The 27,910-nt window shown below is 54.6% G+C and overlaps 2 protein-coding genes across 3 annotated transcripts in view; one reads left to right on the top strand and one right to left on the bottom strand.

Moving 5' to 3' along the window:
* Nucleotides 1–11,407, top strand: part of TMEM132C (transmembrane protein 132C) — a 308,814-nt gene extending 297,407 nt beyond the window's left edge. For both annotated transcript variants that reach the window (XM_045459587.1, XM_045459588.1), the window contains 4 exons: nucleotides 390–595; nucleotides 1,983–2,256; nucleotides 3,245–3,436; nucleotides 8,694–11,407. In XM_045459587.1, the coding sequence (XP_045315543.1) occupies nucleotides 390–595; nucleotides 1,983–2,256; nucleotides 3,245–3,436; nucleotides 8,694–9,884 (1,863 nt within the window). In that variant the 3' untranslated portion in view covers nucleotides 9,885–11,407. The remainder of the gene's footprint in view (nucleotides 1–389; nucleotides 596–1,982; nucleotides 2,257–3,244; nucleotides 3,437–8,693) is intronic.
* A 3,667-nt stretch (nucleotides 11,408–15,074) lies between these two features.
* SLC15A4 (solute carrier family 15 member 4) overlaps nucleotides 15,075–27,910 on the bottom strand; it is an 85,411-nt gene continuing 72,575 nt past the window's right edge. Inside the window, exon 8 of the mRNA XM_045459610.1 lies at nucleotides 15,075–16,716. Within this exon, the coding sequence (XP_045315566.1) occupies nucleotides 16,625–16,716 (92 nt within the window). The 3' untranslated portion in view covers nucleotides 15,075–16,624. The remainder of the gene's footprint in view (nucleotides 16,717–27,910) is intronic.

Genomic DNA, 27,910 nt, shown 5'->3' with positions numbered 1-27,910 from the left:
GCCTGGACATGCAGGGCAGTTAACACACGGGCAGTGAGAGAGAGGAGCTGGGAGACAACGTTCCTGCCTCTTATCCTTCAGGTGGGCAATCTTGTAGGCTTACATGAGGTTCCAGAGAAACTGATCCACAGCAAAAAAAAAAAAAAAAAAAGTAAAAATGGGCCTTCCTATTGACTCTTTCTGTCTCCCTCACTCTGCTCGCTGGCCCCCACTGGGGGCCATCTCCCAAGTAAACCGAATGCACTGAATCCTTGTCTCAGGCACTGCATTGGGAGGAACCTAAATTAAGCATGTATGCTGTGCGAAAAAAAAAAAAAAAAAAAGGGACACATGGAAGAAGAGTGGTCTCCAGGGCCGCTGACTTTTCCATCCCCTTTCTGTCTTCGCAGGTATCTGACGGCTGTGATTACGTCTTTGTCAATGGCAAAGAGATAAAGGGCAAGCTGGACGCGGTGGTGAACTTCACCTACCAGCACCTGAGTGCCCCCCTGCACGTCACCGTGTGGGTGCCCCGACTGCCCCTGCAGATCGAGGTCTCTGACACCGAGCTGAGCCAGATTAAAGGCTGGAGGGTCCCCATTGTGGCCAGTAAGAGGTGAGCCCAGGATGCCGAGATTAACCAGAGGCGTTGATAACAATGGTTTTATTTACTGACCACACCACCGACGGAGCCAGTACGGGGCCCGGCACGTGGTCGACGCCGGTAAAATGCTGTGATTGCATTTTCTCCAGCCCACCCGAGGCCCAGGATAACCAGCCGGGAAGGAGGCTGGGAAGCGGCAGGATCCGAATCACCCCCAGGCCGTGTGCACTCTACACTTGGACCTCTCCCAGACCCTCCTGAAACAGGCTCCCCCAGAATGAAGCGACAGAAATGATAGATCTTTCTGGCCCCTCAGCACCCTGGGGGAATATGAATTGGGGGTTATTTTCTCTAAGCGAAAGTGACTCCTTTTCTGTGCTTTGTGAATATCCATAAGCTTGATAAGCTCTGTGTGCATCGAATTACTGCATAACATTTCATTGCATGTATATTGGGCTGTGGTGTTACTGTTTGCTCTTTAAAAAAAAAAAAGGCTCTTTGCTCTATGTGACTCTGGATTGTCATACGTAGGAGCTGGGGTCACCCATCCTGAATGCTCAGGGCTGTTTACCAGAATCTTCCAGGCACCTGGTCCTCATGTTAAGGGGCAATGAGTGCTTGAGTGAACGTACCCTCAGCACAAGCCCTTTGGGCCCGTAAGAGGCAACATCCCTCTCTGCAGGGAGAACTTGAAAGAATCTTCTCCAACTGTAGAGGGCGGTGGTGAATCCAGGCAATCCTTCAGACTGTTTAGTGGTCATGAGTGACCTAGAGAACGAGCGTGCCCCGTGCCCCTGGGGAGGGCAGACCTGAGCCTAGCCACCACTTTCTAGCTCTGTGAGCTTGGGCAGGGTCCCTAACCTCCCTCCCCAGAACATAAGAATAATAACACCCGTGTTATGAGATTAAGAGTCCATACGTGTGGAGCCTAGAAGGTCACATCTCAAGAGAGTAATACAGCTCTGCCCAATAGAACCTGCTGCCGTGGCGGAATGTTCTAGAATCACGCTATCCAATATGGCGGCCGCTAGCACATGTGGTTAGGGAGCGCTTGGCATATATAGCTAGTGTGCCTAAGAAATTTACATTTTTGATTCATCTCATTATTCATTTAAATTAAAGGGTAAGTGGGCACACATAGCTACCAGCTACTCATTTACTGGACAGTGTAGACTTCGTAAATATTAGCTCGTAAGCCGTTTGTCAATAAATGCCTTTAGGAGAGGGATGTCCGACCCTCTGTGCTGCCTGTGATGGAAACAGCACTCCCGTGGGGTCCTGAGGCCCCCGCCTGGGATGTTGTCCCATGGAGGCTGGGGCGGGCACCTGCCTGTCTGGCCTGTGCCTCCAGAGCGTCTGAATCCATTCCTGGGACCTGAGAGCTTCTCGTTCCCCCAAGGCCCACGCGGGAGAGCGAGGACGAAGACGACGAAGAGCGGCGGGGCCGGGGCTGTGCCCTGAAGTACCAGCATGCCACGGTGCGGGTCCTCACCCAGTTCGTGGCCGAGGGCGCCGGCCCGTGGGGCCAGCCCAGCCACCTGCTCAGCCCCGACTGGCAGGTGGACGTCACCCACCTGGTTGCAGACTTCATGAATCTGGAGGAACCTCACGTGGCCACACTGCAGGACAGCAGGGTCCTGGTCGGGCGGGAGGTCGGGATGACCACCATCCAGGTAGGAAGCCAGAGCCGGGCATTTCTGCCCTGAGCATCGTGCCGGGCTCTGGGGGAGGCTCCCAAGAAGGGTGGGTCATTGTGCCCAATTCCTGGCCCCCAGGATGGCATCCCCGGGACACCAGAAGCTGAGCTAGGACCGGCTGGGGGAGGGGGGGGCCAGTCTCCTCACGAGCACAGCTGGGAAGGCGGTGGCCACAGCCCCTTAGCACCTCACATGTCCCCTCTCCCAAGTGCTGGGTGCTCCGTTCCCAACACCTGCCAGCCCTCCCCGTCCTGCCCCTGTCTGCCAACCCTTCATCCCGCTGTCCACACCTGACATCTCCTACACCTCTCAGAAGCCTCCTCCCCTCCCCTGCATGCTGCTCACGCTTGTGGCCGGGGGAAGGTGCCTCCCTCCTTCCCGTAAAGCATTTAGTCATTCTGCCATGGATCCATCCAGCAAACCTCTCTTCGAAGTCCTACTACCCTTTTTGTTCAAGGAAACACATATGACAGGGAGTGGTGGGCCTTTTCCCAAATCCCTCAACTTCCACCTTCCTGACCGTACTTTGTTGGGGGGGAGAGGAGACTATAATTCAGTTCCCCCACAGTTACTTCCATAGTTCATTTAGAATGTGATTCAGGTTGCACAAAGTCAACTCGTGTGCGACTCTTCCTGAGCCTCGTCAGCAGGATTGATTGCCATGCACAGTTAACCAAGTTGTGCAGGGTACAAGAGTCCTTCATCTCAATGGGAGGGGTCCTTTCCCTTTAAAAACAGAATGGATTTTAACATTTGTTGTCCTCTCCCCACAGAGCTAAAGTGTCGTGGGGAAGGGTGGCTTTATCTGATTCTTGCAAAGGCCTGGCGTGGGCTGGTGTATCTCTAGGGAAGAAGGTGGGAGGCTCCTTCACCCCGTACTCTGGACCCAGGCCTGGGGCAGGAAGGAAGTGTTGCCGGGGAAGCTCCCAGCATCTGGGAATCTTCTGTCCTGTCCATCCCACAGGTATTGTCCCCGCTGTCAGACTCCATCCTGGCAGAGAAAACGGTCACCGTGTTAGATGACAAAGTGTCAGTGACAGACTTGGCCATCCAGCTGGTGGCTGGGCTGTCCGTCACCCTCCACCCCAGCACGGAGGACAGCAAGGCCATCACGGCTGTGGCCACAGCTCAGGAGCTGCTTCGGACTCCCAAGCAGGTAGAGATGGTTCTAGAAGCCGGAGTTCAAGAGGAGCAGGGCGCTTGCCGTGCCTGACTCCGCGAAAGGGGCGGGGGGAGGGAGGAACGGAGCAGAGTCGCTGAACCACAGTCCAGAATGCAGTGATGGGGAGGCTGTGAGAAGCCACAGGGCTACGTCATTCCAGTCGTGGGCTCTGTGATGAACCAGACAGGTGATGCCCAGTGCGCACGTCTGCTTCCACAGACTTGGTGGTTTACGACAAGGCCCGCTTATTAGCTCAGCTCGGTGCGTCGGGGGCCGGGGCGGGCTCAGCTGGGTTCCAGGCTCGGGGCACCACAGGCCGACGGCAGAGTGAGCCGGCGGGGCCCTTCTTGGCGTGTCCTGGGGAATAATCGGCCTCCACGCTCGTTCCCGTCTCTGCACTTCTGTGGCAGGTGTCTGTGTCTTTGGTGGCTGTTCCCCGGGGACCCCTCTCGGCTCCCTAAGGCCACCCGTGTTCCTTGTCACTTCCCACACCCCCCCTGTCTTCAAAACCAGCAACATGCACGGAGTCCTTTTATGCCTTAGACCTCTAACCTCCCCTCTGCTGCCTGCTAGAGAAACTTCTCTGCTGTGAAAGGCTCACGTGTCTACACCGGGCTCAGCCAGATAATCCAGGCAGGTCTCCCTATCTCAAGGTCAGCTGCGCCACACAGCACAGCATCATCACGGGAGTGGCATCTCATTATGTTCCCGGGTTCCAAAGATCAGGGCGGGTCATTCCAGAGAGTGTGCGGCTGCTAGCTGACTTTGCCCCAGGGTGTCAGCAGGAGGGTCCTGGAATACGTTCACATCCAGTCAGGCCCCCGTTGATGGCTTCTCTCCTGGGGGCGAGGTGTTTTCTACTCTCTAAGGAGCAAATTGAGGGGAGCGGAGCAAAGTGGGGAGACAAGGCAGAGAACATGGGGCTATTTGCTGAGAATGGGTAATTAATTAGGGCATGATTGGCCTCGCAACCTTCCCGGCTTGGGGGCAGGGGCCCCGACCCCCATCCGGTGTATGCCATCTGTCTTCATCGGCTGATGGTAATTGGAGGTCCCCGCACGGACTCCGGGGGGATTTATGGATGCAGTTCATTTGATTTGCAGACTTGACTCTGGAAGGGATGGAGCTTTACATCATTCCTGGGCCTGTGTTGTTTTAAGTCATTCAGAATTTCTCATCTTTGGGGAAATGCACCGGCCTCTCCTGGGCCCGTCCTGGGGTCCAACCTCACTGGAACCAGCTAATCACCTGACTTAACCCTCAATCACACAGCAGCACCGACTCAGATGGGTTTCGGCAAGCCCGCGGGGTTCCGAAGGCTTCATCCAGACTGCCTGCCACTCAGGGGGCTGCTTTTAGGTGAAGTTCTTTCCCCGTCTAGAGTGTGCGAAGAAAAATTAGTTCAGGATGGAAAGTCAACCAAGATGAACTCACAGACCGTGTGAACAGTGTGTTTATCCCAACCCTCGGCGCGTGGAAGGCCGGCACCTTGTTCTTGATATTTCAGCCCTGAGATACAACGTGGGAAAGATTTTTACACCCGTCAATACGAGGGCAATCGTATATACTTTGCCTGTGCCTCATCTGTTCAGAGGAAAGCCAGGACAGAAGGGTGAAATGGGAAATCCCCTGGCCTTAATGCATTCGATTTACCAATTAGAAGGGGGTCTGTCGGATTGTGGGACTTGCCATTGATGCGGACAGAGGGGACAAGGGTGGGAAGCAAAACTCCTGAGCCATATTGCCTGCCTTAGTTTCGATCGCCCAGAAGCTGAGCCTGCCATGAGGGTTCGTGATCAAGTGTTTAATTTGAGTGCTGGAGGGAGCCCCAATACGGGAGTCGGGAAGGGCTACAAGGGATAGAAGATAGTCAGCAGAGCGCGCTCCCCACCCGCGGCCGCCGCCGTGGACTACTGGAGCCCGAGTCTTCTGGGGAAACCACCAGCCAGTGTTGACCAGGGGCCAGGGAGCTGGGCTGTATGTCACATCTCCTATCAGTCATTGTTGAGGGCTGCTTTGGGGGGGTGTTAATTCCTTGGCACTTCTGGCTACAGACATGGCCACGTGGCTTCCAGAGGTCGGAGAACTCCCTCAGACAAAACAGTCTTGCAGAACTGACCGCTGAGCGGGCAGATACCGAGAGGGGGAGTGGGCAGGTGCCACCAGTGAGCGCCATGCCGTCCTGAGATTTCGGGCACGGTCTCACTCACTCCTCTCAAGCAGCGGGTGTTGGCCTGGGCTTCCAGTTAGTGGAGACAGAGCCCAGACCCAGGCTGGCTCCAAGCAGACATCGGTATTTATCAGTTCATGCCTGGGGATTTGTCTTCAGGCCAAGCTAGATCCAGCTGTCCTGAATGCTAGAGAATATTCCAGCCACTCGTTCCGTGGATCCTGATGTCCCCATCTGCCTTCTCCACATTCGTTCCGTCTGGAACTTCTCACCGAAAACTGTCGGTGGCTCTCGTACTGTCCTTCCTTTCCTTCCTCTTGCCTTTTTTGGTGTGTTCCGTCTCTTTTTATCCCTGTGATTGTGTTTTGGGTAAATTCCTTGGCTCTGACGCCCTGGACACGGACTCTCTTCCCCCGTACGTGTCTAATCTGCTTTGCAAACTAGCCGTTGGGTAATTTCAGCTGGAGCATTCTTTCACAAAGTCCTCTCCACGCCTCCCTGTTTTTTGTTTTTGGTTTTTTTTTCCCCCTCAGCCTTCCTCTCAACGTGGTGTCTACTGCGTTCCTTGTCCCTTGAACCGTTTTATTTCATGGGCCATTTTGTCGTTGCTGCTGGTTTACTTTATTTCGGTTGTTCCATTATCCAAAACCCTTGCCCTGCTGATCGACCTGCGTTTTTTATGATTCCCTCTCATGGTAGAGCCCTCCCTCCTCGGGACTGTAATTTTTTTTTTTTTTTATCAGAAGCGCCTCAGGCTGTGGCTTCTTCCCTTCGCTCCCGACAGGAAATCCTTGCAGGCCTGCATTTGCACGGGCCCAGCCCCAAGCGCGTCTTCCTGTCGGCGGCCGGGCATCATATAGGTCGTGCACCTTCAGACCCCACACCCAGGTGTGGGGACGCGGTGGGCTTTTGATTTCCAGGGGGCACATTTTCCGGGCAGTGCTCAGAGCACAAGCAGGCATCGTGGCTGTTTCTGGCCCGGGTGGGTAGGACTTTCTCATCGCCCCCCGCCCGGTCTCGATAGCCCTGCTTTTACGCAAGGGGTCCCATCCCCAGCGGACAGTCCCTAGGTGGGCGTGAGCATCCCTGCCACTGGCTGGCAGGCCTTCTGAGCAGCTCTGACACCCGTACCCCTCCAGCCCACCTCGGTAACAGCTATCTGTATAGACCCCTCTGGGACGCGTTCCCTCTTCCTTTCTGGTGCCTGGGAATTTTCATGCTGTTTCGTATATTCCCACCCGGCTTTTAAGTGGTTGATCCTCAGCCAGTCTACTTTGTGGTTGGAACACGCTCTTCAGAGAGTCTCTCTCTCCATTTCTTAACTCTTCCTCCCCCGGCGTGGGCCTCCTACTCCAGCGGAGCCCCCCTAAGCAGCTACAAGACGGCCACTATCGCCGCAGACTTGCGCCCCAACTGAGCAGCCCCGGGGGCTGCAAGCTTCCCATCTCTGGTTCCCGCCGAAGCCGAGGGATCCCCTCCTATTGGCTGCTTTCCATCCTGAGCCCCTTCCTGAGCCAATCCCTGTGAACGGGGTGGTGGGATGCTCCGATTGGCCGGAGCTGGGTCACATGCCTAGCGGGGGCGGGGCGGGGGCGGGGCCAGCCCCACCCCCATCCCGCCCCTGCCCCACCTGCCTCGCATGTGCTTGCGCCCTGAGCGGGGAGGACTCGGTTCTCCAAAGGGAAGCTGGTGTTCCAGTCCCAGGTGGAAAAGAGGGCTAGAAAGTATCCAGGCCAAGCAGACGTCCATCTCAGACCCTGGGGTGGAGGGGTTCACACTCTCAGCTGGGGAAAGCGGATTGTTTGGAAAAATAAAAGGCGGGGGGGCGGGGGGGGGCCAGGACAAATCGTGCATCCACGTGTTTAACTCACAACTCATGTCAAATTCTCGGCCCTCGGTTGTCATGCCCAGAAGCCAGGACCAGAGAGGACACAGGATCCTTTACCTGTAACAGACCGCTGGGGTGGCGTTAACTCTTCCCTCCCCGACTCTGCTCCTTGATTCTCCTCCAGCACTTTTGGCAGACTGTCCCAGGAAGGTCAGCCCCGCCTCGGTGGTGGCCGGGGCCTGCCCCTCTCCTCCTGGCCTCCCCGCCCCACCCCCAGCTCCCCTACACAGGCAAGCACACACCCCCCTGTGCACACGACCTGTCCCCGCCTGCCACCACTCACAGCCCCGTGTGGTTTTCTCCCTCCGGCTCCGGCGCCCTCTCCGAGGCTCCGCCGTGTCTGGCATGGGCTTCTAACCCATGTCCCTAAATGCCTGGTCTTAGAAAACACGGAAGAATTCCAGACACATCAAAATTATCGTGGTGAGTGGCCGTGGTGGTGGGACTCCGGACGGACCTCCAGGCTCAAACCCCCCATTTTGCCACTTCCCTGAGCCTGCCATGCTGTCCATGATCCTGCCTCCTCACCTGCAGCAGGAGAAGAGGTGACAGTAAGAGTAATAGAGTGATAGTAAGAGTGACACCTCGGGTATCACTGTGAGGGGAAAGTGAGTCCGTGCTCGGAGGACACAACAGCGGCGGGTTCCCAGGACGCACAGCCGCCACTGCCATTGTGGTGGCTGGAACATCGGTGTGCCAAGGACGGCCCCCCGGCCCAGCTCCCAGCTCCTGGGAATGCGTCACCTTGTGCGGCCAGACAGACTTTGCAGATGTGAGTAGGGATCCCGAGGTAGGGAGATTACCATGGGCCACCCAGACATCTCAAGGCTGGACCCTCCCTCCTCAGAGGAGGTGGGAGCATCAGAGCGAGCTGTAGGGAACCTGCAGACTCCACGTGGAGTCTGCGAGTAAAGTCGTGGTGCCATCTCCGCGAGGCTTCCTGGTGGCCCTCCCCAGCAAGGGTTAGGCTGGAGCTGTCCCTGCATGTGTGTTCTTATTTAACTTACAGCGATTTTCTGATCCTGATGTAAAACCTGAATGTTTTCTCCCCAGATTCATCGGCCACCGGGTCTGGATTTGAGTCCAGCTCCTGATTCCTTCGGGTTCTGTTCTAGGCCGGCGGGCAGGTTCCTAAGAGGAGAAGCATCCGCAGGCCTCACGCTGCAGCCTCCTAACAGCCTCTCTCCTTGCAGGAAGCTGTGGTCAGCACGTGGCTTCAGCTCAGCGACGGCTCGGTGACGCCCCTCGACATCTACGACACCAGGGACTTCAGCCTGACCGCCACCTCCCTGGACGAGGCCGTCGTGTCCGTCCCCCAGGCCCGCTCTCCCAGGTGGCCGGTTGTGATGGCCGAGGGGGAAGGCCAGGGGCCGCTGGTCCGAGTGGACATGACCATCGCAGAGGCCTGCCAGAAGTCCAAGCGCAAGAGCGTCCTGGCCGTGGGCGTGGGCAGCGTCAGGGTCAAGTTTGGCCAGAACGACGCCGACTCCGGTCCTGGCGGGGGCGGCGACGAGGGCGAGATCAAGAACCACGCCAGTGACCGCCGGCAGAAGGTTCAGGAGCCCGAGGGGCCCCCGCCCGGCGGCTCCTCCGTGGAGCGCCGCGAGGAAGGCGCCCCCCGCAGAGGCGGCACGACGGCCCGGCCGCTGCTGGACAACAGGGTGGTGAAGAGCAGCCGGCCGGACGCGGGCAGGCCGTCCGGAGAGGGCCAGCTGCAGAACATCCCCCTGGACTTCACCAACTTCCCGGCCCGGGTGGACCTGCCCCGCGCGGGGGGCGGGCTGGGGGCCAGCGACCTGTTGCAGACCGCGAGGGGCCTGAGCGACCTGGAGATCGGCATGTATGCCCTGCTGGGCGTCTTCTGCCTGGCCATCCTCGTCTTCCTCATCAACTGCGCCACGTTCGCCCTCAAGTACCGGCACAAGGAGGTGCCCCCGGAAGGCCAGGCCTCCGTCACCCACTCGCACGACTGGGTGTGGCTGGGCAACGAGGCCGAGCTCCTGGAGCATGCGGGCGAGGGGTCCCCGCCGCAGGACGAGCACACGACCGTCCTGGACCGCGGGCCGGGCGGCAGCGAGGAGAGCAGCTGTCTGTTGCTCAACGGCGGAGCCCGGCAGCACGCGCAGGGCCGGGGGCACGGGCCGGACTCGGGGGGCAGGCAGGCCAGGGACCCGAAGCCCGAGCCCCTGCACTCGCCCACCTCCAAGAGGAAGAAGGTGAAGTTCACCACCTTCACCACCATCCCGCCAGACAACGGCTGCCCCAGCGTGAACTCCATCCTCGGTGGTGGGGGCGAGGACATCAAGTGGGTATGCCAGGACGTGGCCGCGGGCGCCCCCGAGGAGCTCAGAAACTACCTGGAGAAGTTCAAGGAACAGGCGTAGGCCCCTCCGGCCGGCGGCTCTGCACCCCGCCCCTCGCGGGGCTCGGGGTGGGTCTGGCTCCGGCGTCGGGTGGGATCCGGGAGGGCCCGGCGTGGAGCGGGGGACGCACTCCCGCCGTCAGGCTGTGCGAGTCCCGGAGCCTCCGCGAGGGGCCGCGTGTCTTTTGTAGCAAGGATTTTGTAGCAGTCGATGATGGCGGAGTTTCGAAAGTCAGCGGAGCCAGCTCTGGGTGGGTTGCTGACCGAGACCCTGAACCGCACAAGGGCCACGTTAGGAAGGTGATTTTACGAGTTGAAACATAACCCAGACAAGCTACCAAAAATTATTTGTTAAAAAAATGCAAAAAGACAAATAAAAAGACAGAAGGAATCATCTCTTTATTTATATTTCTAATAAAGTAGCAAAATCTACAACGAGGTCCTGCTAAGGCCCCATTTCTGTTTTAGTTCAGTGCCCCCCCCCCCCCCCTTCCGAGGAAGGCCGTCTCTGGGAAGAGACCATCCCAGTCCTGGGTGCCCTGGGATGATGAATCTGAAGGTTTTCGATCTTTCCTGGATAATCTTCTCTTCTCCCACATTTCCTTCCCTCCTTCCAACAAGTTTTCTGTGTCCTATGCTGCCATCTGATTTGTATTTAATGTTTATTTCCAAGGACCAAATGGTATATTTTTCCTGATTTAAACATACGTTATATTCGTATACATTAGGTGAATTCTTAGAAATAGTCTCCATTTATCCATCCTTTAAGTAGTAAGTCTGATGCTCTTCTGTACTCCTCCAGCCTTGTTGAGATTTGCTGGGGTTTAAAAATCAAAGGGTTGGGGAGGCGTCCCCTGGATCTTGACCTTGCCCTCCACCACACCCACCCCCCAGGCCACAGCCTGTGGGCGGAACGCTGCCCGAGGCTGTTCCAAGGGGACCCAGCCAGCCACGCGGAGCTCACAGAGCCCAGCACCCAGTGGCTCCCCACTCAGGGGAGGTCTGGTCAGATCCACGAGGGAGAGATCGCACCCAAGAGAAGTCTGTGCCTCCTCGTGCGGGACATCTGTCACGAGACCCGCTGACGCTGAGAAACGAGCCAGGATAAAAACTCTGGGAGGGTTTTTGAGTCGTCCCTCTGACTCTGTTGGGCGGAACATGCCAGCGTGGACCGACACGATAAAAATCTGGGTTAGATGGTCAGCCAACTGTGGTTTTTAACAGCCTGATTGTGTAAGCAGCACATTTGCAAAGACGCATTGATCCAAAGTCAACTGTGTGTGGCCGAGAGAGCACCGTGTCCTGAATGAGCCCCTCGGTGACTGCCAGGCACCGGGGCCTGCTCTGGGCAGGCACCGCTCACCCGTGAGGCTCGTTGTTTTTATTTTTTTAATTACTAAAATCAGTAGCTAAGAAAGGGTCCTTGGAGCCTCGTGACCTTTTCAAAAGGCTATTTGTAGCACATATTACAGACGGAAGGGAGATATTTATTTATACCTGTGATGCCAGTTGTCATTAAAATGCTTTCCATGCCTGGACAAGTCAGTACCTTGTGGGGTGTTTCTTTTTTTCAGTTAACTCCTAGTTCCTCTCCCGCCGAATGTACAACTTGCTGAAGAAACCACCTGTCCGCTGGGCTCGAGGGAAGACAGCACATACGTGGGTCCCGTGACTGCTGCAGAGGGCTTCCCGGGACCGCCTCGTCCGCCGTCACCCCCACCAGCGGCTCTCATGCTGCGCGTGCCCACAGCCGCCAGGGGGGCTCATAAACTACAGGCTGCTGAGGGGGCTCCAGAAACACGCATTCCTGACAAGTTCCAGGGCAACGCGGATGGGGCGGGTCTGCGATCCACACCAGGTAGAGGGACACCTTGACACTGGGTGGAAAGGATGGGAGCCCCATCTGGGGGGAAAGGGGTTTCTTTTATCGGGACTGTTTTCGTGTGTGGTGTTTGAGGTCTCAGTGGGACTGTGGTCGCCGTTGGTTAGCTGGGGGTAGAGAATGTTTTGGTAGAAGATAAAGTGGCGGGATTTTTTTTTTTTTTTTTTTTAGTAACAGCTTCATTAAGACGCAATTCACATGCCATAGACTTAACCCATTTACAGCGTACGATACAGTGGGGGGTTTTTTGTTGTTTATCCAGAGAGTTGTGCATCCATTGCCACCCTGACTGTCGAAAATTTCCATCATCCTGAAAAGAAACTCCATACCTGTTCCAATCACTTCCCATTCCTTGAAAACCCCCGGCTCCAGGAAACCACCGGACTTGCCCAGAGGTGCTGGCATCTCTCTCCTTGTGGGAGACTTCGGACCATTCCCTGAGCAGGATCCTCCTTCTTGTGGGGAGCCGATGGGGTTAATGCGACGGTGAGGTTTCCTAATCAAGGCGCCAGGAGATCTCGGTGCCCCCGCAGCACCTCTGGACAGTGCAATGGAAAGCACGGACTTCAAGACCTCTGGTGTCCACTCCTAAATCCAACTCCCTCCCTGGCTAGCGCATACATTTCTTTAGAAGGTGAAGGCTCCAGATAAGGGGAAGGAGGGCTGTGGTTGGCTCTATAATGCTGGGTGCTTCGTCTCCGCCCCGCGCTTGGAAAGGGATCAGACCCAGGCACGCCCCACCCGTGCGCTCCCGCAACAAGCCGGACGCTGGCGCTGGGCACATAACTCACGCGGTCCACTCCGGTGAGCTGAGCTGTGCCAGTTCCGAGCCTGTGAGACAGGAGGGCCGCTGAGGTCTTCCTCCCCGGGCAGGAGGCTCAGGGAACACCCCCGCTCTCGTTGGTGGACAGCCAAGAGGCCAGGTCAGGGTGACCGCCTGGTCCCGTTTCCCCTGGGACCGACCTGTGTTTTAAAATGGGGAGACCGGGGCGCCTGGGTGGCGCAGTCGGTTAAGCGTCCGACTTCAGCCAGGTCACGATCTCGCGGTCCGTGAGTTCGAGCCCCGCGTCGGGCTCTGGGCTGATGGCTCAGAGCCTGGAGCCTGTTTCCGATTCTGTGTCTCCCTCTCTCTCTGCCCCTCCCTCGTTCATGCTCTGTCTCTCTCTGTCCCAAAAATAAATAAACGTTGAAAAAAAAAATTTAAAAAAAATAAAAAATAAAAAATAAAATGGGGAGACCCTTTTTATTTTCCAAATTAACACAGTGTGCATCTGAAGCTCACACCATGTTGAATGTCAAGTATATTGCAATTAAGGGATAAATTAGGAAAGGAAACCTGAAGACCCGTGTCCCACGCAGCGTCTCTGGGGAGGCTGGGATTGGTCGGCCGCCCTGGGCTATGGAAGCGATACCAACTCCCATTAAAAGCTGGTGCTGTCCGCAGACAACACGTCAGTCCCGCCCTCCCCTGACTGGGGTGTGTGACACGGGAGCGCACGTCCCAACCTCCAACTTGGGGCCGGAGCCCCTCCCTTCCGCGTGTGTCCTGGGTGGGATCAGAGGGCGAGGTCTCCCACGTGCGTACGTACACTGAATAAACGGTACGTTAACAAACTGTGAGACCCTAAAACACATCGGATCGGGCGTCAGGATCCCCTATTCTCTTTTATTCTGAGCACCGATGCCGCACCCACCCTCCAAGCCCGCCCGCCTGCCTCCCTCTTGACATGTGAGCCTGTGAAGGCACTGAACGAGTCTGCAGACCCACAACCTCTGATTTGTTCCCGAGGGTGCGTGCCAGCTCCTTCTGCAAAGAAGGCCCCAGGTGAGCTGTGCAGGGACCTTCTCCTAGAAGGCACCATCTTCTTTACAATGACGTGCGTCTGAGTCTGGGGAGGGGGTCACCACAGCACTGGGACTGTTCAGAGAGACCAGCTGTACCTCTTCCTGTTACAACGATCCAGTAGAACGAGAGTGGCCTGTCTCCTGGTTGCTGGTCTCATTATTCACTTAGCAGACACCGACCGAACGCCCGCTGTGTGCCTGGCCCTGGGCAGCACGCAGAAGGTGGAACAAAGGAGACGCTTGCAGCCGGGGCGGGGAGGAGGCAGGGAAGGGGGCAGCTAGAGCCCAGAGCGGTGGGTGCAACAGCGGGCTTGGTGCGTGATGGGCGGCGTGCACCCCACTGCTCTGTTCGCGGCTGTGTGCCCCAGCCGGACCCGCACGGCCTCTCCAAACACGAATCTGCTCTTTCTCGTGTGAAATAGATACCGAATATTTGCAGGCATTAGCGTGAATCTTTATTAATATTAGCAATAATGCATCGACACTATTAACATTAATGCTTTTTAACATTAGCCGTAAGTACGATAATAAAGAAGAGCCACTCCATTGAACAGGTGTCAGCCAGGCCCAGTGTTGAACTTCCCTTACTCCCTGGCCACCCTCCGAGGCAGGTGCATTGGCTCCATGTCACAGACGAAGAAGCAGGCTCTGAGCATCCTGCCCAAGGTCACGCCCAGGACATAGCCAGACCGGTCCTCAAGCCCATGCCTGTATCCCAAAGATTGTGGTCCTAATTACTACACTAAGGCAAGCTTTGCATAAAGTTTCTAGCATTAAAAATGTAGTAAAACTGGGGTGCCTGGGGGGCTCGGTCGGTTAAGCGTCCGACTTCGGCTCAGGTCAAGATCTCGCAGTTCGTGGGTTTGAGCCCCGCGTCGGGCTCAGTGCTGACAGCTCAGAGCCTGGAGCCTGCTTCGGATTCTGCGTCTCCCTCTCTCTCTGCCCCTTCCCCCACTCATGCTCTGTCTCTCTCAAAAAAAAAAAAAAAACAATAATAAATAAATACAATAAAAATAATGTCCTCAGGGGTGCCTGGGTGGCTTAGTCAGTTGAGTGTCTGACTTCGGCTCAGGTCATGATCTCACAGTTCGTGGGTTTGAGCCCCGCGTCGGGCTCAGTGCTGACAGCTCAGAGCCTGGAGCCTGCTTTGGATTCTGTGTCTCCCTCTCTCTCTGTCCTTCCCCTGTTCACTCTCTGTCTCAAAAATAAATAAAACATTTAAAAAATTTAAAATATATATATATATAATAATAGGGGCGCCTGGGTGGCTCAGTTGGTTGAGCGTCCGACTTCGGCTCAGGTCATGATCTTGCAGTCCGTGAGTTCAAGCCCTGCATCGGGCTCTGTGCTGACAGCTCAGAGCCTGGAGCCTGCTTTGGATTCTGTGTCTCCCTCTCTCTCTGTCCTTCCCCTGCTTGAGCTCTGTGTCTCTATCTCTCAAAAATAAATAAGCATCTAACAAAATTTTTAATTTTTTTTTTAAAAGAAAACGTACCATTACAGATGTGACTTAAATTAATTTTTTTTTTTTTTTTTTCATTTTAAACGCAGCTCGTAAGCGAAGTGTTTGTGAAAACAGCAATTTGCCTGTGCTGGTGCTTCGGCAGTGACCTTCCAGGTTTTTGCTCTCAGATTTCTTCTTTCCTCCAGAGTTGAGGTCAAAGTGCAAACACTGATTTTAAGCATCACGAACAGGGACGGTTCTGTGGCCCTCGACGGAAGACGTATGGTCACGAAAGTCACGTGTGGAGGCACAGGCTGTGAGGTACAGGCGGGGCCCCGCCAGGGGGACGGGGAGCCCCGAGACTGAAATCAAGCCCATCTTTGCTGGCCGAGAAGCTTCCGCCTGGAGGAGAGGCCGAGCCCACTCCTTTGAGCCAGAGTGCCCCCTGCTTGCCAGGCGAGACATTCAGACTGCACCTTCCGGGAGGAGGCCACGGGCCACGCTCTGCACCCAGAGGCACAAGGGGCGCTGTGGGAAGACGCAAAAGCGGTCGCAGCGAGAGCCAGCCTCGCCTTGCATGGCCCGGGGCCGGTGGGCTCCATCAGACTGCCTGTCCCGTACAGAATAACAGCACAACCGGTGTCAAGTCCAAAAAGCAGCCGTTTCGAGGCTCCAGAGAGCCTCCCGGGCGGGGGCGTCAGAGGGCAAAGACCCCAGGGAGGTGGGGAGGCTACGGAGTGAGCCCCCATCTGCCACCATGCTTCCTCTTGGGGGCTTAGCTCAGAGCCTGAACAAAATGGCACAGCCAGAGCTCAGAGCAGGCTCACTGGGCTGGACAGACAAAAATTATATCCAGGACTACGGAGGCAGCGCGGAGCTGTGGGCCCGGAGTCCTGAGAAAAGGGCTTGCAGGGAAGGGAGCCCGGTAAGAAGGGCACGATTTCCCCGTGAGGCATTTGCCAGTCCCTGAACTGCACGTGAATGGGGCAGTGACGAAGAATCTAATGACACCAATGATGCGGAGGGTTAAAGGCTAAGCTGACAGTCCTCTCCCAACGGGGTTTCTGGTTAAGAGCTGCCCTGGGAGGATAGACACCCCCAGGCACGCTCACCTCCAGGCAGGTAGGCGTCAGGGAGTCCCCTCACAGCCAAGGGCGCTGGATGCTGGAAGGGACGGTGTGCAGAGGGGGGTGGACGGGATGCACCCGGGGGGTGTCTTCACAGACCACTGTGACCGGTTCACCGGAACAGGTGTGCAGAGGTGGACCCCAGGAAAGCCTCTGATGGGGGCACCGTGGCGGCCACGAAGCTCAGGGAAGCCATCTGCGGACACGCGGCTTGGCCCAATACATGGGGTGCATTCCAGGTGCTAGCTGACCTCCCCGGCCCCACGCAGGCGGGGAGAGCTGGGCCTGGCCCCACGCTGGAGCCCGGCTCACATCTGTGGAAGTCACTTTCCCCCCTCTCGGCGCTGCTGGGGACACAGGCCAAGTGCACAGGACACAGGGCAGCTGTCCAAATGGGCATTCAGGCCGAGTTCTTCTTCACTGAGGCCCAGGACAGTCAAACCTTCGACCAGATGCCGAGGTTTTCATACTGGTCTCTGCATCTTGAAATGTCCAGCTGGAAAACGGCTGCGTTGGGTGGGTTTCCTAAGTGTTTGGACAGGAGGCTCGCTGACTCCTACAAGCAAACAAATAAACAAAAGGAAAACCCAAGGGCTCTGACTTAGCACTTCTTTGAGATGTAGGTGCTCATCGGAAAACTCGGATGAAGCCAGGTTTATGAAATAGAGCCGAGGAGTAGAGGAAAGCCAGATCACCGTTTGGTTTCTCTTTCAGGGAGAACATTAGATAATGTTTCACAGAATGAAGCAAATTGGGACATTTTTTTCCAATTTATATTCTACCGGCCAAAAATGTCCGAAAGCCTTTTTTTTTTTTTTTTTTTTTTTTTTTTTTCTGTCAAAAAGGGCATTTGGGTGGAAAGAAGTTACCAGACTGTGAAATTTCATTGATCTTAAAAACGTGGGTTAAGTTCGGGGTCAAGATTTACATTTTCTCTGATTTTCTCTGTCCTCCGAGTGAGAGCACGGTCGGAAGGCTGGGGCCGTTTCATCTGTGAGGACTGAGTGTGTCGTGCCTTCAGAGCACGGTGTCAGCCACAGAAAGAGAGAGCCGTCACGCTACATGTGACAGGACGGGGTTAGACGGCACAGGACGGAGACCGGGGCCCCGACAGAGGATGAAGTACATTCACCGTCCCGTCAGCTAATACGTGCAGAGACTGGCCGTGGCTGAGTCTCAAAGGCTCCGTACTGGGAATATGACCACAGACAGGAGCACCGGGGTCCCTATCCACATGGAACCCGTATTCTCACGAGGGCGGGGTGGCAGGGGGGGGGAGGCAGATAACACAAACATGAACAAAATCAACGAGATGATATCAGATTGCAACTAAATGGCACCACAAAGGACATAAGCCGATGTGGCGAAGAATAATCAGGCGCCATTGGTGGAAAGGGACTGTTTGGCAGGTCACGACACAAGGTTATGTCTGGATAATGGTTTGCAGTTCAACGAGGGTAGGTGCAAAGGCCCTGCAGCCAGAGCCGGCCGATGTTGCCTTGGAGAACCAGACATCACCAGGGTGGCTGGAAGGCGGTGAGGGCCACGGAGATGGCAGGGGGGAAGGCAGGAAGTGCAGTGAGCAGGGGGAGGGCGAGGCCACTGCAGGCTGCGAGCCTCAGATTCCCTGAATCTGAGGCCTGGGCCTTGCCCCCGTGAGAACAGAGCTTTGGGAAGGGAGCTGGATCACGAGGCATTTTGTGACCGTCCTGGTAAAAGATGGCGGGCCTTCGCCGGAGGCGGTGGCCGGGGAGATAGAAGGAGGCGGGCATGCGTTCTGCAGAGTGGACGCAGCAGACCTTGTCAGTGCCTGCCCGCACTCCCCGACCCTCATGTTCCCAGCCCTCCTGGTGCGGCGTGACCGACCCAGACCGCAGGATTCGGAACAGCCAGGGAGCTGCCGTCCTGGTAAGCAGCCCCACCGCCAGGGCCCATCGGGAGCCAGAGGGAGGGGGTCCAAGGCGCCTTGGAGCTCACGTCCGGTGTGGCCCCCTCCCGCACTGCAGACAGCTGGTGTGGGTGAGGAACGGCTCACACAAGAGGCGATCGTGTTCCCAAAAGCACTGCGGTTTCCTCTCTTGGGTCACTCATCCTGCGGGACGGCAGTGGCCTCGTGGTAGGAACGCTCCGGCAACTCCCCTGCTGTGACGAGTGGGGGAGGCAGGGCCCCTGCCCCAGTCAAGCCTTCAGATGACAGAGGCCTGGCGGAAGCTCCACAGCATCAGGAGACCCCCAGCCAGAGCCACCGGCTTTCCTGTTCGCAGAGACTTCGGCCACAGGCACCGCGAGGCCATAAATGTCTGCATTGTAAGCCGCCGAGTGCCGGGGCGCTCCGTCATGCCGGACGTGTGCCTGGCGGGGCGGGGGGTGACTCGGAGGTGTGTTGAGCCCCATCCGGGGATGCTCCGCAGCCAGTTCACCCTGGCTCACAAAATCTGATTGTGGGACGCTCTTCCCAAATCCTCACTCAGGGACATCTCACTGGTACCTGGAAACCAGGCAAGGCAGGAACGTTTTACATCACGAAGCGTGGCGAGTACCGCACGTGTCAGTGTCCTGGGGCTGTTGTAACAGCCTGGGTGACTTAAGACAGCAGAAATTTATCCTGTCATAAAGACAACTTACGGAATGGGAGAAGGTGTTTGCAGACGACATATCCGTTAAGGATTAGTACCTAAAATATATAAAGAGCTGATACAACTCAACATACAAAAAACCCACAAATAATCCATTTCAAAAACCCGGGCAGAAGACATGAACAGACACTTCTCCAAAGAAGACATCCAGATGGCCAACAGACGTGTGAAAAGATGTTCAGCGTCACTCATCATCAGGGAAATGCAAAACAAAACCACACTGAGAGGCCAACTCACACTGGTTAGAAAGGCTGAAATTAACAACTCAGGAAACAACAGATGCTGGCGAGCATGTGGAGAAAGGGGAGCCCTCGTGCCCTGCTGATGGGAACGCAAACCGGTGCAGCCGCTCTGGAAAACAATACAGAGGGCTCTCAAGGAGTGAAAAATAGAACTACCCTACAGTCCAGCAATTGCCCGAAGAATTTATTGTATTTACCCAAAGAATACGAAAACACGAATCCAGAGGGATACATGCACCCTACAAGAGCCACATTATGGGAGCAGCCCAAGCATCCATCAGTAGATGAATGGGTAAAGAAGGTGTGTGTGTGTGTGTGTGTGTGTGCGCACAATGGAATATTACTCAGCCATCAAAAGAATGAAATCTTGCCATTTGCAACGACATGGATAGAGCTCGAGAATATAATGCTCAGTGAAACAAGTCAGAGAAAGACAAATACCATAGGATTTCCCTCATACGTGGGATTTAGGCAACAAAACAATCCAGGGAAGGAAAAGAGACCGAAAGCAGACTCTTCACTACAGAGAGCACACTGATGGTTACCGGAGGGGAGGTGGGTGGGGGTTGGCGAAATAGGGGAGGGTAATTAAGGAGGCACTTGCCACGAGCACTGCAGACAATTTCTGAATCGCTATATTGTCACCTGGAAATAATGCAGCACCGTATGTTAACGATGCTGGCATGGGGGAGGGGGACAGAAATTGATTCACAGTTCAGAGGGCCAGATGTGTCAGGTGGACCACGCTCGCTCCGGAGGCTCCGGGGAAAGTCTCTCTTTGCCCCTTCCAGCTTCCGGCAGCTCCGGGCTTTCCCTAACCTGCGGCTGCCTCATCCCAATTCATCCCAATCTCTGTCTCAGTCTTCACATTGTCTGGTCTCTGTGGGTCCCTGTGCCTCTGCCCTAATAAAGGACCCCAGTCACTGGCTTCGGGGCTCACCCTAATCCACCACTACAGTAATCACGTCTGCAAAGACCCACTTTCCAAATAAAGGTCACAATGTGGGGTTCTGGGAGGACACGAACTTCAGAGGAACGTTACTCAAGCCGGAACATGCAACTTTAGTCCCCTGCGCCCAGATCTTTGTCCTACGTTCTGCTCCTGCAGGAGCGCCACCCGAGACAGACGTCCGTGGGGACTTGCTAAGGTCGCACGTGGGGTTCAGAGGAAGGCTAGGACTTGTGCAACTGGCAGATGGTTCCTCTACTAGCTAAGGTCATGATCGAAAGGTGGAAGCAAATAAAACTCCAACAAATGACGTGGGTAGAAACGCCTGTGTGGAGCGCTGTGGCCCAGGAGGCCGGTTCCGCGTGAAGCAGGGTGAACGGCCACCGGCCCACAGTGCGTTGGTGTGTGCAAACCAGTAGGAAGTAGTCTCTCTCCCCACGTTCCCTTCGGTCTCATTGCCTGGTGTAAATGAAGTCCTCGTGCCAGGGCAGCCCGGCATGGTTTCCCAGCCAAGAAGAGAGACGCAAAGTGCAGCAGACCCCACGATTTATAAAGATCTGGCGACTGAGATGACCCCAGTGCGCAGCCGTGTTCAAACCGGTATCGGGCGCCTTCCGATAAAGGCAATCAATTCCACGAAGGGGAACGATTGGTATCACCCAGAGTCAAAGTTCACAAGTCGCGAGTAAGAGGATGTTTCTCATTTCTACTCTAAATGACTAGTCTTGCTGGTTATAGCGAGGACGCTCATGGCCTCAGGCAGACACGGAAGGTTCCAGAATCTTCTGCGTCTTCACAAATGACCTAAACAATAAATAAATGACTTAATATAGTAAAAGTAAACGGGCTTCCAATCTAAACAACCTCAAGATAAGAAAACTTATTTCCAGTGGAATGTCTTTTAGGCCACAAAGCTCAGGTCTGTAAAAAAAAATATATATCACTTTTTGCCATGACTGAAATAAATTGTTCTTATGAAGTCTTTTACCTTTAGGAATGAGAATTTAATTTCAAGCAATTCATATCCCCCCCCCCCTTGCTCCCTAGGGATACACCTAAGCTCCAACAGGCTGAACTTGTGCCAGGAAATTATAGGAAGGGGTGAGGGGAGGACCCCATCTGGGTGAGCCGTCCATCCACACAGGCAGCTGCTGGGCCCCTCCAGGACTTGGTCCCAGCCGGGCTGCTCTAGAATCCACGGGATCATTCTAGGGTTCCCACCTGTCGTGGGGCCTGGAGGAGACCTCGTAAGCCTGTCCCAAACCACCCCACACCTGTCCTCCTTCTGTGTGCATGAAACCCACGGTGATCAAACCACTTTGAGCGTAAGGGAGCTCTTTGATGTAGGTGTTTAGGGCTATCTGCCCTAACAGAAATTAAATTGATGGAATAAAAACCAAGATACATGTCTCACAGACTTCCAGTTTGAGTATTAAAATTTGTATCTGCTACAGGTAATTTTTTAACATGACACGGACTGGTCACCATCCCCAAAGCTTTGCCTTCTTGCAAAAGGACCCACCAGAGGAGTCTTTAAGAAGTAAGTGCCCACGCTGTGCGTTAAATGTGATTTACTCTGAGCACGACATGAAGGCACGCATCGGTTTACCGAGCAAAGTACACGGGGGGAGGGGACGCATGGAAGGACGGGACGGATTCTGGCCTGTGGATACACAGGTGCCTTTGTGCTCTCAGCACGACGCCCAGAAACCTCTGCTGTGTGAACAAGCAAAAGGCAAAGTGAGAACTAGTCCAGCTGAGCTGTTGGCCCTGTTAATTTTTGTGTTCAACATTTACATGACCTTAAGAATCCTTTCCTTGTGGGGCGCCTGGGTGGCTCAGTCGGTTGAGTGTCCAACTTCGAATCTCACGGTTCATGTATTCGAGCCCCACATCAGGCGCTGTGCTGACAGCTCAGAGCCTGGATCCTGCTTCAGATTCTGTGTCTCCCGCTCTCTCTCTGCCCCTGTCCCGCTCATGCTCTGTCTCCCTGTGTCTCTCTCTCTCAAAAATAAACAAACATTAAAAAAAATTTTTTTAAGTCCCTTCTCCCACACAGTGGTTAGGACAAGGATTCAAGAGTCAAACAGATCTGGTAAAAATCCTGATTGGGTCAGAATGGATTAGAATTGGGGTGGGGGGGGGGACAGCGCGCCTGGGTGGCTCAGTCGGTTAAGCGTCTGCCTCTTGGTTTCGGCTCAGGTCATGATCTCGCGGTGTGTGGGTTCGAGCCTCACATCAGGTTCTGAGCTGACAGCCTGGAGCCTGCTTGGGATTCTCTCTCTCCCTCGCTCTGTCCTTCCCCTGCTTGTGCTCTCTCTCCCCAAATAAATGAACTTAAAAAAAAAAAAAAAAGAATGGGTTAGAATGCACACATCAACCCCGAAAGAGAGGACCATTCTGTACCGGCTCTGAAACCCCACCATTATGTTTGACTGTGAGTAGCAACGTTCTCAGGACACGGCCCAAACGAACCTTCCCTGTTATGTTTAAGGGAGACATACCAACGGCACAGGTGTAATCCTCATAGTTCTGTCTACCTCCATCGGTCTGCAGAATAACCCTCCAGAGGTGTCTACATAGTAGTTCCCGGAGGCTGTGAATGTGCCTCCTTGCGCGGCGTTATGAGGACCCGCCTAGGGGACGAGGGACACAGGACGTCAGAGGCAGAGAAGCCGGCACAGGCAGGACGCGGATCGTCCCCTAAAGTCCCCAGAAGGGACGCAGTCCTGCCCACGCCCTGCCGTCAGGACTCCAGGCCCGGAAGAGGGTAGGCGTGGGTTGTTCGCAGCCACAGGGCGCTCAGACGCTGACCAGAGAGAGGACACAGCTCTAACGACGCACTGTGCCTGGGCTCAACGCGAGCTCGTCTGCTCCCCTCAGCCAAGCCGTGTAAGCGCGCATGTTATTACAGCCACTGCTTTGCCAGTGAGAAAAGGGAGTCAGCAGGAGGCCACGGCGGTCAGTGACGGCCACATTCCATTCGGCCCTGGGATGCACACGGGGCGGCCCGGGGCTGGTGTCCACGCCAACCACCGCACCCCCGGCCCCTCACGTAAAGCACGCTCAGCGTGGGGTGCCCGGAGGATGCTCCGTAAGCCCGGGCTCGTCGTGGGTTTCCTCTGCTCTCCTGAATCGGGCAGAGAGGGGGAGACAGCCGGGCACGGACGTTTTTGCCACGTCGAGCACAGAGGCAGCAAAGCAGGTGGTGTCCACACCCGCGGGCCGTGCCTTCGTGCCCCCTGGGGGCCCGCCAGGTCCTCGGGCCAGCCCTCTGCGGGGCCCTCTGTGCTGAGAACTCCTCAGAACCGAGGAGCCGGCCAGAGAGGGGGCTGAACCCGCGACGGCGCCCATCTCCGCTGCCGGCCTCCCTCCCGTGGCCCTTCCCACCGTACGTGGACACACAGCGCCGTGGCCTGGCTCGGTTTTCTCTGTTGGGTTAAAGACAGACTTTCGGGAGGGCTCCCCTACTTCTGGAGTGACTGATGAGTGGGGCCCCTCGTGGCTCTGGACGGTGGCGAGAGGGGGTCGGGGAGGCTGATGGCTCTGTGTTCTAGAACATTCCCCCCGCAGGCTCTGGGACGTAGTCCTGTGTGTCCAGGGGTTGGAACGAACACGCGTGTGCATACTGCCGCTCACGCCCGTGCTGCCACACACGTGCCACAGACCCGCCCGGACGGGGCGCCAGGAGAAACCCCACAACGCACACACCGACCCTCCCCTGCCGTTGCTTTCTGCCATGTATTTTCGGCCCAGCATGTGCCCCCGGAAGCACACAGCCCCACCCTGCGTCTTGTCACTTCTACACAAGGTTACCGTCCTTTGGTTAAGATGCCTTACAGCGCGTTCTACCCACCCCTTTGAGCGGCTCATCACTGAGTTCTCCGGAGTGTATTTGCGACGCACGCGTTAATAAACTTCTGCTGGTTTTTCCCTCGTCAATCTGCCTTCCCTCGGGGGAGTTTGCAGGGCCCCGGGCGTCTGCAGTCACGTCGCATTTGCTGGGACCGCAATCCGTGCCCCCGGGTCTGAATGCTCTAAGCACGCCCGAATAACGAGGGCTTTCTGTCTGATTCAACCCGCGCCTGCACGTCTGCAGAGCTCGCTTTATAACGTCCAGAAAGGTGCCTCTGTGGCTTGGCAGATTCTCTTCATTTGGGGCAATGTAGTGAAAAAGGTAGAAATTCCTGATGCGATGGCAAGAATAGACCAGAGGAGAGAAATGCGAGCAGGTGTCAAAAGGTCTCTTTTCTCGGTAGCCACGCACCTTCTACTGCTCCCTGGAAGTCATTGTGGGACCTGACGGCTGCGTCTCCCTTCCCGGGCGAACAGAGCAACTCCTCCCCTGGGTTGTTCCTTATCACTGAGGGGAAGGAAAACGGGGACCGCAGACAATTCAGACTTGGGGAGGCAGAGAAGGGATGGGATTTAATGAGGGCTCAGAGATGCCGGAGAGGAGAATTTCTCCTTCCCTTGGCTTCTCAACTCCCTCTTCCCTACTTTGATGCCTTCTTCATGTACTGACCAGGTACTAACTGGCGGAAAAAGAAATGTAAAGAATCAGTAAGCATCTACAGAATGGCCAGATGACCGCGAATGGAAAGAGTCTATCATCTGTGATAGGCTCCAAAGCGGCCACAAATGCGATTGTTGTACGGATCCAAGTGGGGGCAGGGGGTGGGGCAGAAGCAACGTAACCATGCAGGCTGGCGGGGGGTTAAATGTTAGAAACCATCTGCGGGGCAACTAGGAAATTCTGCAAACGCGGATGGCCTGCCTCAAAATAGGAATGGATCGCCAGAGAGAAACAAACAATAAAGCAAGAAGATCTGCAGGAAACAGAAGTATTTCAGAGACAGAAGGTCCCTCATTAAGGATCCCTGCATCAAGGATCCCTCGTCATCATTGTCAGAGTGGCCATACCCAGAACACAAGAGTATGGTGAAGGGGCGCCTGGGTGGCTCAGTCGGTTAGGTGTCCGACTTCGGCTCAGGTCATGATCTCACGGTTCGTGGGTTCGAGCCCCGTGTCGGGCTCTGTGCTGACAGCTCAGAGCCTGGAGCCTGCTTCGGATTCTGTGTCTCCCTCTCTCTCTCTCTCTGCCTCTCTCCTGCTCACGCTCTGTCTCTCTCTCTCTGTCTCAAAAGTAAGTAAAAACATTTTTTAAAAATTTAGGGTCTATTCACTGAGTATCTATGACATGCGAGGTGTTAACCATCTCCTCTGTGCAGGACAAATGGACAGTCCCAGGAGACAGACAGACAGAACAGTGAAGCCGCCACGGACTTGGAAGCTACATTTTTGTCTGGCTTAAAATCCAAACTCCAGCTGCGTGACCCTGGAAAGTCACTTAGCTCCTCTGTGCCTCCGTTTTCTCATCTGTAAAATGGGACTATTAATGACAGTACCCATCTCACAGCAGAGCCTGCACATAAGGAGGACAATGCAGCATTCGTGATGTTGCTGGTGGTGCCAAGAGGGGCACCAGCCTGCCCCCAAGTGCTGACATTCCAAAGAATCATCCCTTGGTGCTAAAATGTTTCAGGGACAGATGAAAAAGTACAGAAAAGTGGGGCACCTGGGTGGCTCAGTCGGTTGAGTGTCCGACTTCGGCTCAGGTCAAGATCTCACAGTTCATGAGTTCGAGCCCTGCGTCAGGCTCCGTGCTGACAGCTCAGAGCCTGGAGCCTGCTTCGGATTCTGTGTCTCCCTCTCTCTCTGCCCCTCCCTGCTCATGCTCTGTCTCTGTCTGTCTCTCTCTCAAAAATAAATAAACATTTTTTAAAAACCCAAGAATATTGTGAAGAAGCCATCAGAAAACAATAATGACCCCCCCAAAAAAGTGCTCTTGGAAATTTAAAAACAGCATTTCTGGAACTACAGGTGAAGAATGACTAGAAGAATTTTTATAGGATACCGAGGGAGTCAGCAACCAAGAAGATCTTGCTCAAGAGACACTCCAAACAACGGAGGGAAGAAAAATATCAGAGAAATAATAAAAGAAAAGTTTCCAGCATAATAGAGAGATATGAATCCTTAGAATAAGAGAGTTCGCCTCATGTAGACACAGCACATTTTTAAAACACCCACATCTAAGACATGCTTGGAGATTTAAGAGCTTCATAGATAAAAAAGAAAAGCCCAGAAGCTCCAAGAGAGAAAAAATATCTGTAAATGAATTAAGAACCAGGCTTGCAGCAAACGTTTCAGCAGCAATGCTCAAAGCCGCAAAAATGTAGGATGATTACTTGGAAAGTCTACGTGGAAATTACCTTGGACGTCGACATTTGAGCCTATGCACGGATGAGTGAGGCCACTGGCACATATGCCAAGACCCAAGCCCTGCCTGTGTCTGCAGAAGTGACCTGTGGGGGACAATGATGGTCACCCAATAGAGGGTGGGGACCCAAGAAGCCGCAGAAGTGACGCGGGCATCCCCCGACAAGAAAACAGTAGTATCTGCAGCTGGCATAGGAGGGCATCAACTCAAATGAAGCCCGAAGTCAATGTCTCACTGGAGACATTGTCCTCTTTCTTCAGGAAGAAAAATGGAGGGCTGCATTTCAGGAGATGGAATGAGGGGAAAACTGGAATATCTTAGCAACATTAGGAAGACGTGTATTTCTTCTCTTTGAGAAAGCGGGAAGCTGGTTAGAGAAATCCGAAAAACAATAAATCGTACAAGAAAAACACGGCTCTGGGTTGAGCAAAAAGGATTTCCTGGTTCCTGGTGGAAGATGCAGGGAGAGAACCTGTCTTTTGGGGGCTGAGACTAAGCGCCTGTCATTCGGCTGAGGGCATAGGAGCCATTTCATTGAAGATGAAGGATGGAAAATTATATTCTAGGAGTCTCTCTGATGGTGAAATGAAAATCTCAATTTGCACAATTGTGTACTCATTTCGTGTTCATTTTCAACTTTTAAAATCAACTCACAAAGGAGCTATTATTTAATTAGGGTTGCCAAAGAGTAAATGTTTCTGAACCCTGTGCCATGAAACAAAGGTTTAGCTAACAGAAGGAGGCCAAAAGACATGGGAAACAAATTGCCATCTGGTCATGGCGACGCGACAATGGAAAATTCCATGTGGTTGTATCAGGGCGTGGAGATTGCCGTATGTTATTTAAAGCTACAAAGATAACCAACTGAAGAATTAAAAATAATTGCGTGGCCATCAACAACTTAAGGAAGAAGGTGGGAAGGGTGCCACAAGATTAGGCAAAGTGGCATCTCAAATAGCCGGGAGCTTCCGGAGAACGTCTGATGTTGGTAAAACATGAAATCGTGGGGATACAAATGAGGACTGTGGAGAGAGTCACCGACGGCTCGCGTGAGAAATGGTTAACAATCATCACCTCAGGGAGGAAGACGGGAAGATGGCTGGGGTGGGTGCAAAGGAACAAGGCTTCTGGCTAATTGCTCTTCTGCATGTTTTAATCCCCGGATCGTATATTAGTTTCCGGTTGGTGCTGTGTCAGCAAGGTTGTTGGCTATAAACACAGACTCAGAAGCCAGCCAGACCCGGGTCAGGCCCCAGCTCAGATTCCACTCCTGGGCATACGCTCAAAAGAACTGAAAACAGGTGTTCTCAACTCACACGTATTTATTTAGTCAACTACTCTCTGACAAGAGCGTTAAGACAAAACAATGGGGAAAGGATGGTCTTGGGATAAACGACATTGGGATATCCAGATACTGACCTGCAGAAGACCTGAATAGACCTTTCTCCAAAGAAGACAAAGAAATGGCCACCAGGTACACGAAAAGGTGTTCGACGTCACTAAGCGTCAGGGAAAGGCACGTTTCCTTAAAAAAGTGAGCTATCACCTCACACCTGTTAGGAGGACTATCATCAAAAAAGACCACCGGTAACAAATGTTGAGGAGGATGTGGAGAAACGGGAACCCTCGTGCACTGTTGGTGG

The sequence above is a fragment of the Leopardus geoffroyi genome, chromosome D3, assembly GCF_018350155.1.
Source record: "Leopardus geoffroyi isolate Oge1 chromosome D3, O.geoffroyi_Oge1_pat1.0, whole genome shotgun sequence".
In the NCBI taxonomy this organism is placed as follows: Eukaryota; Metazoa; Chordata; class Mammalia; order Carnivora; family Felidae; genus Leopardus; species Leopardus geoffroyi.
This window is presented reverse-complemented; position numbering and strand designations above follow the sequence as displayed.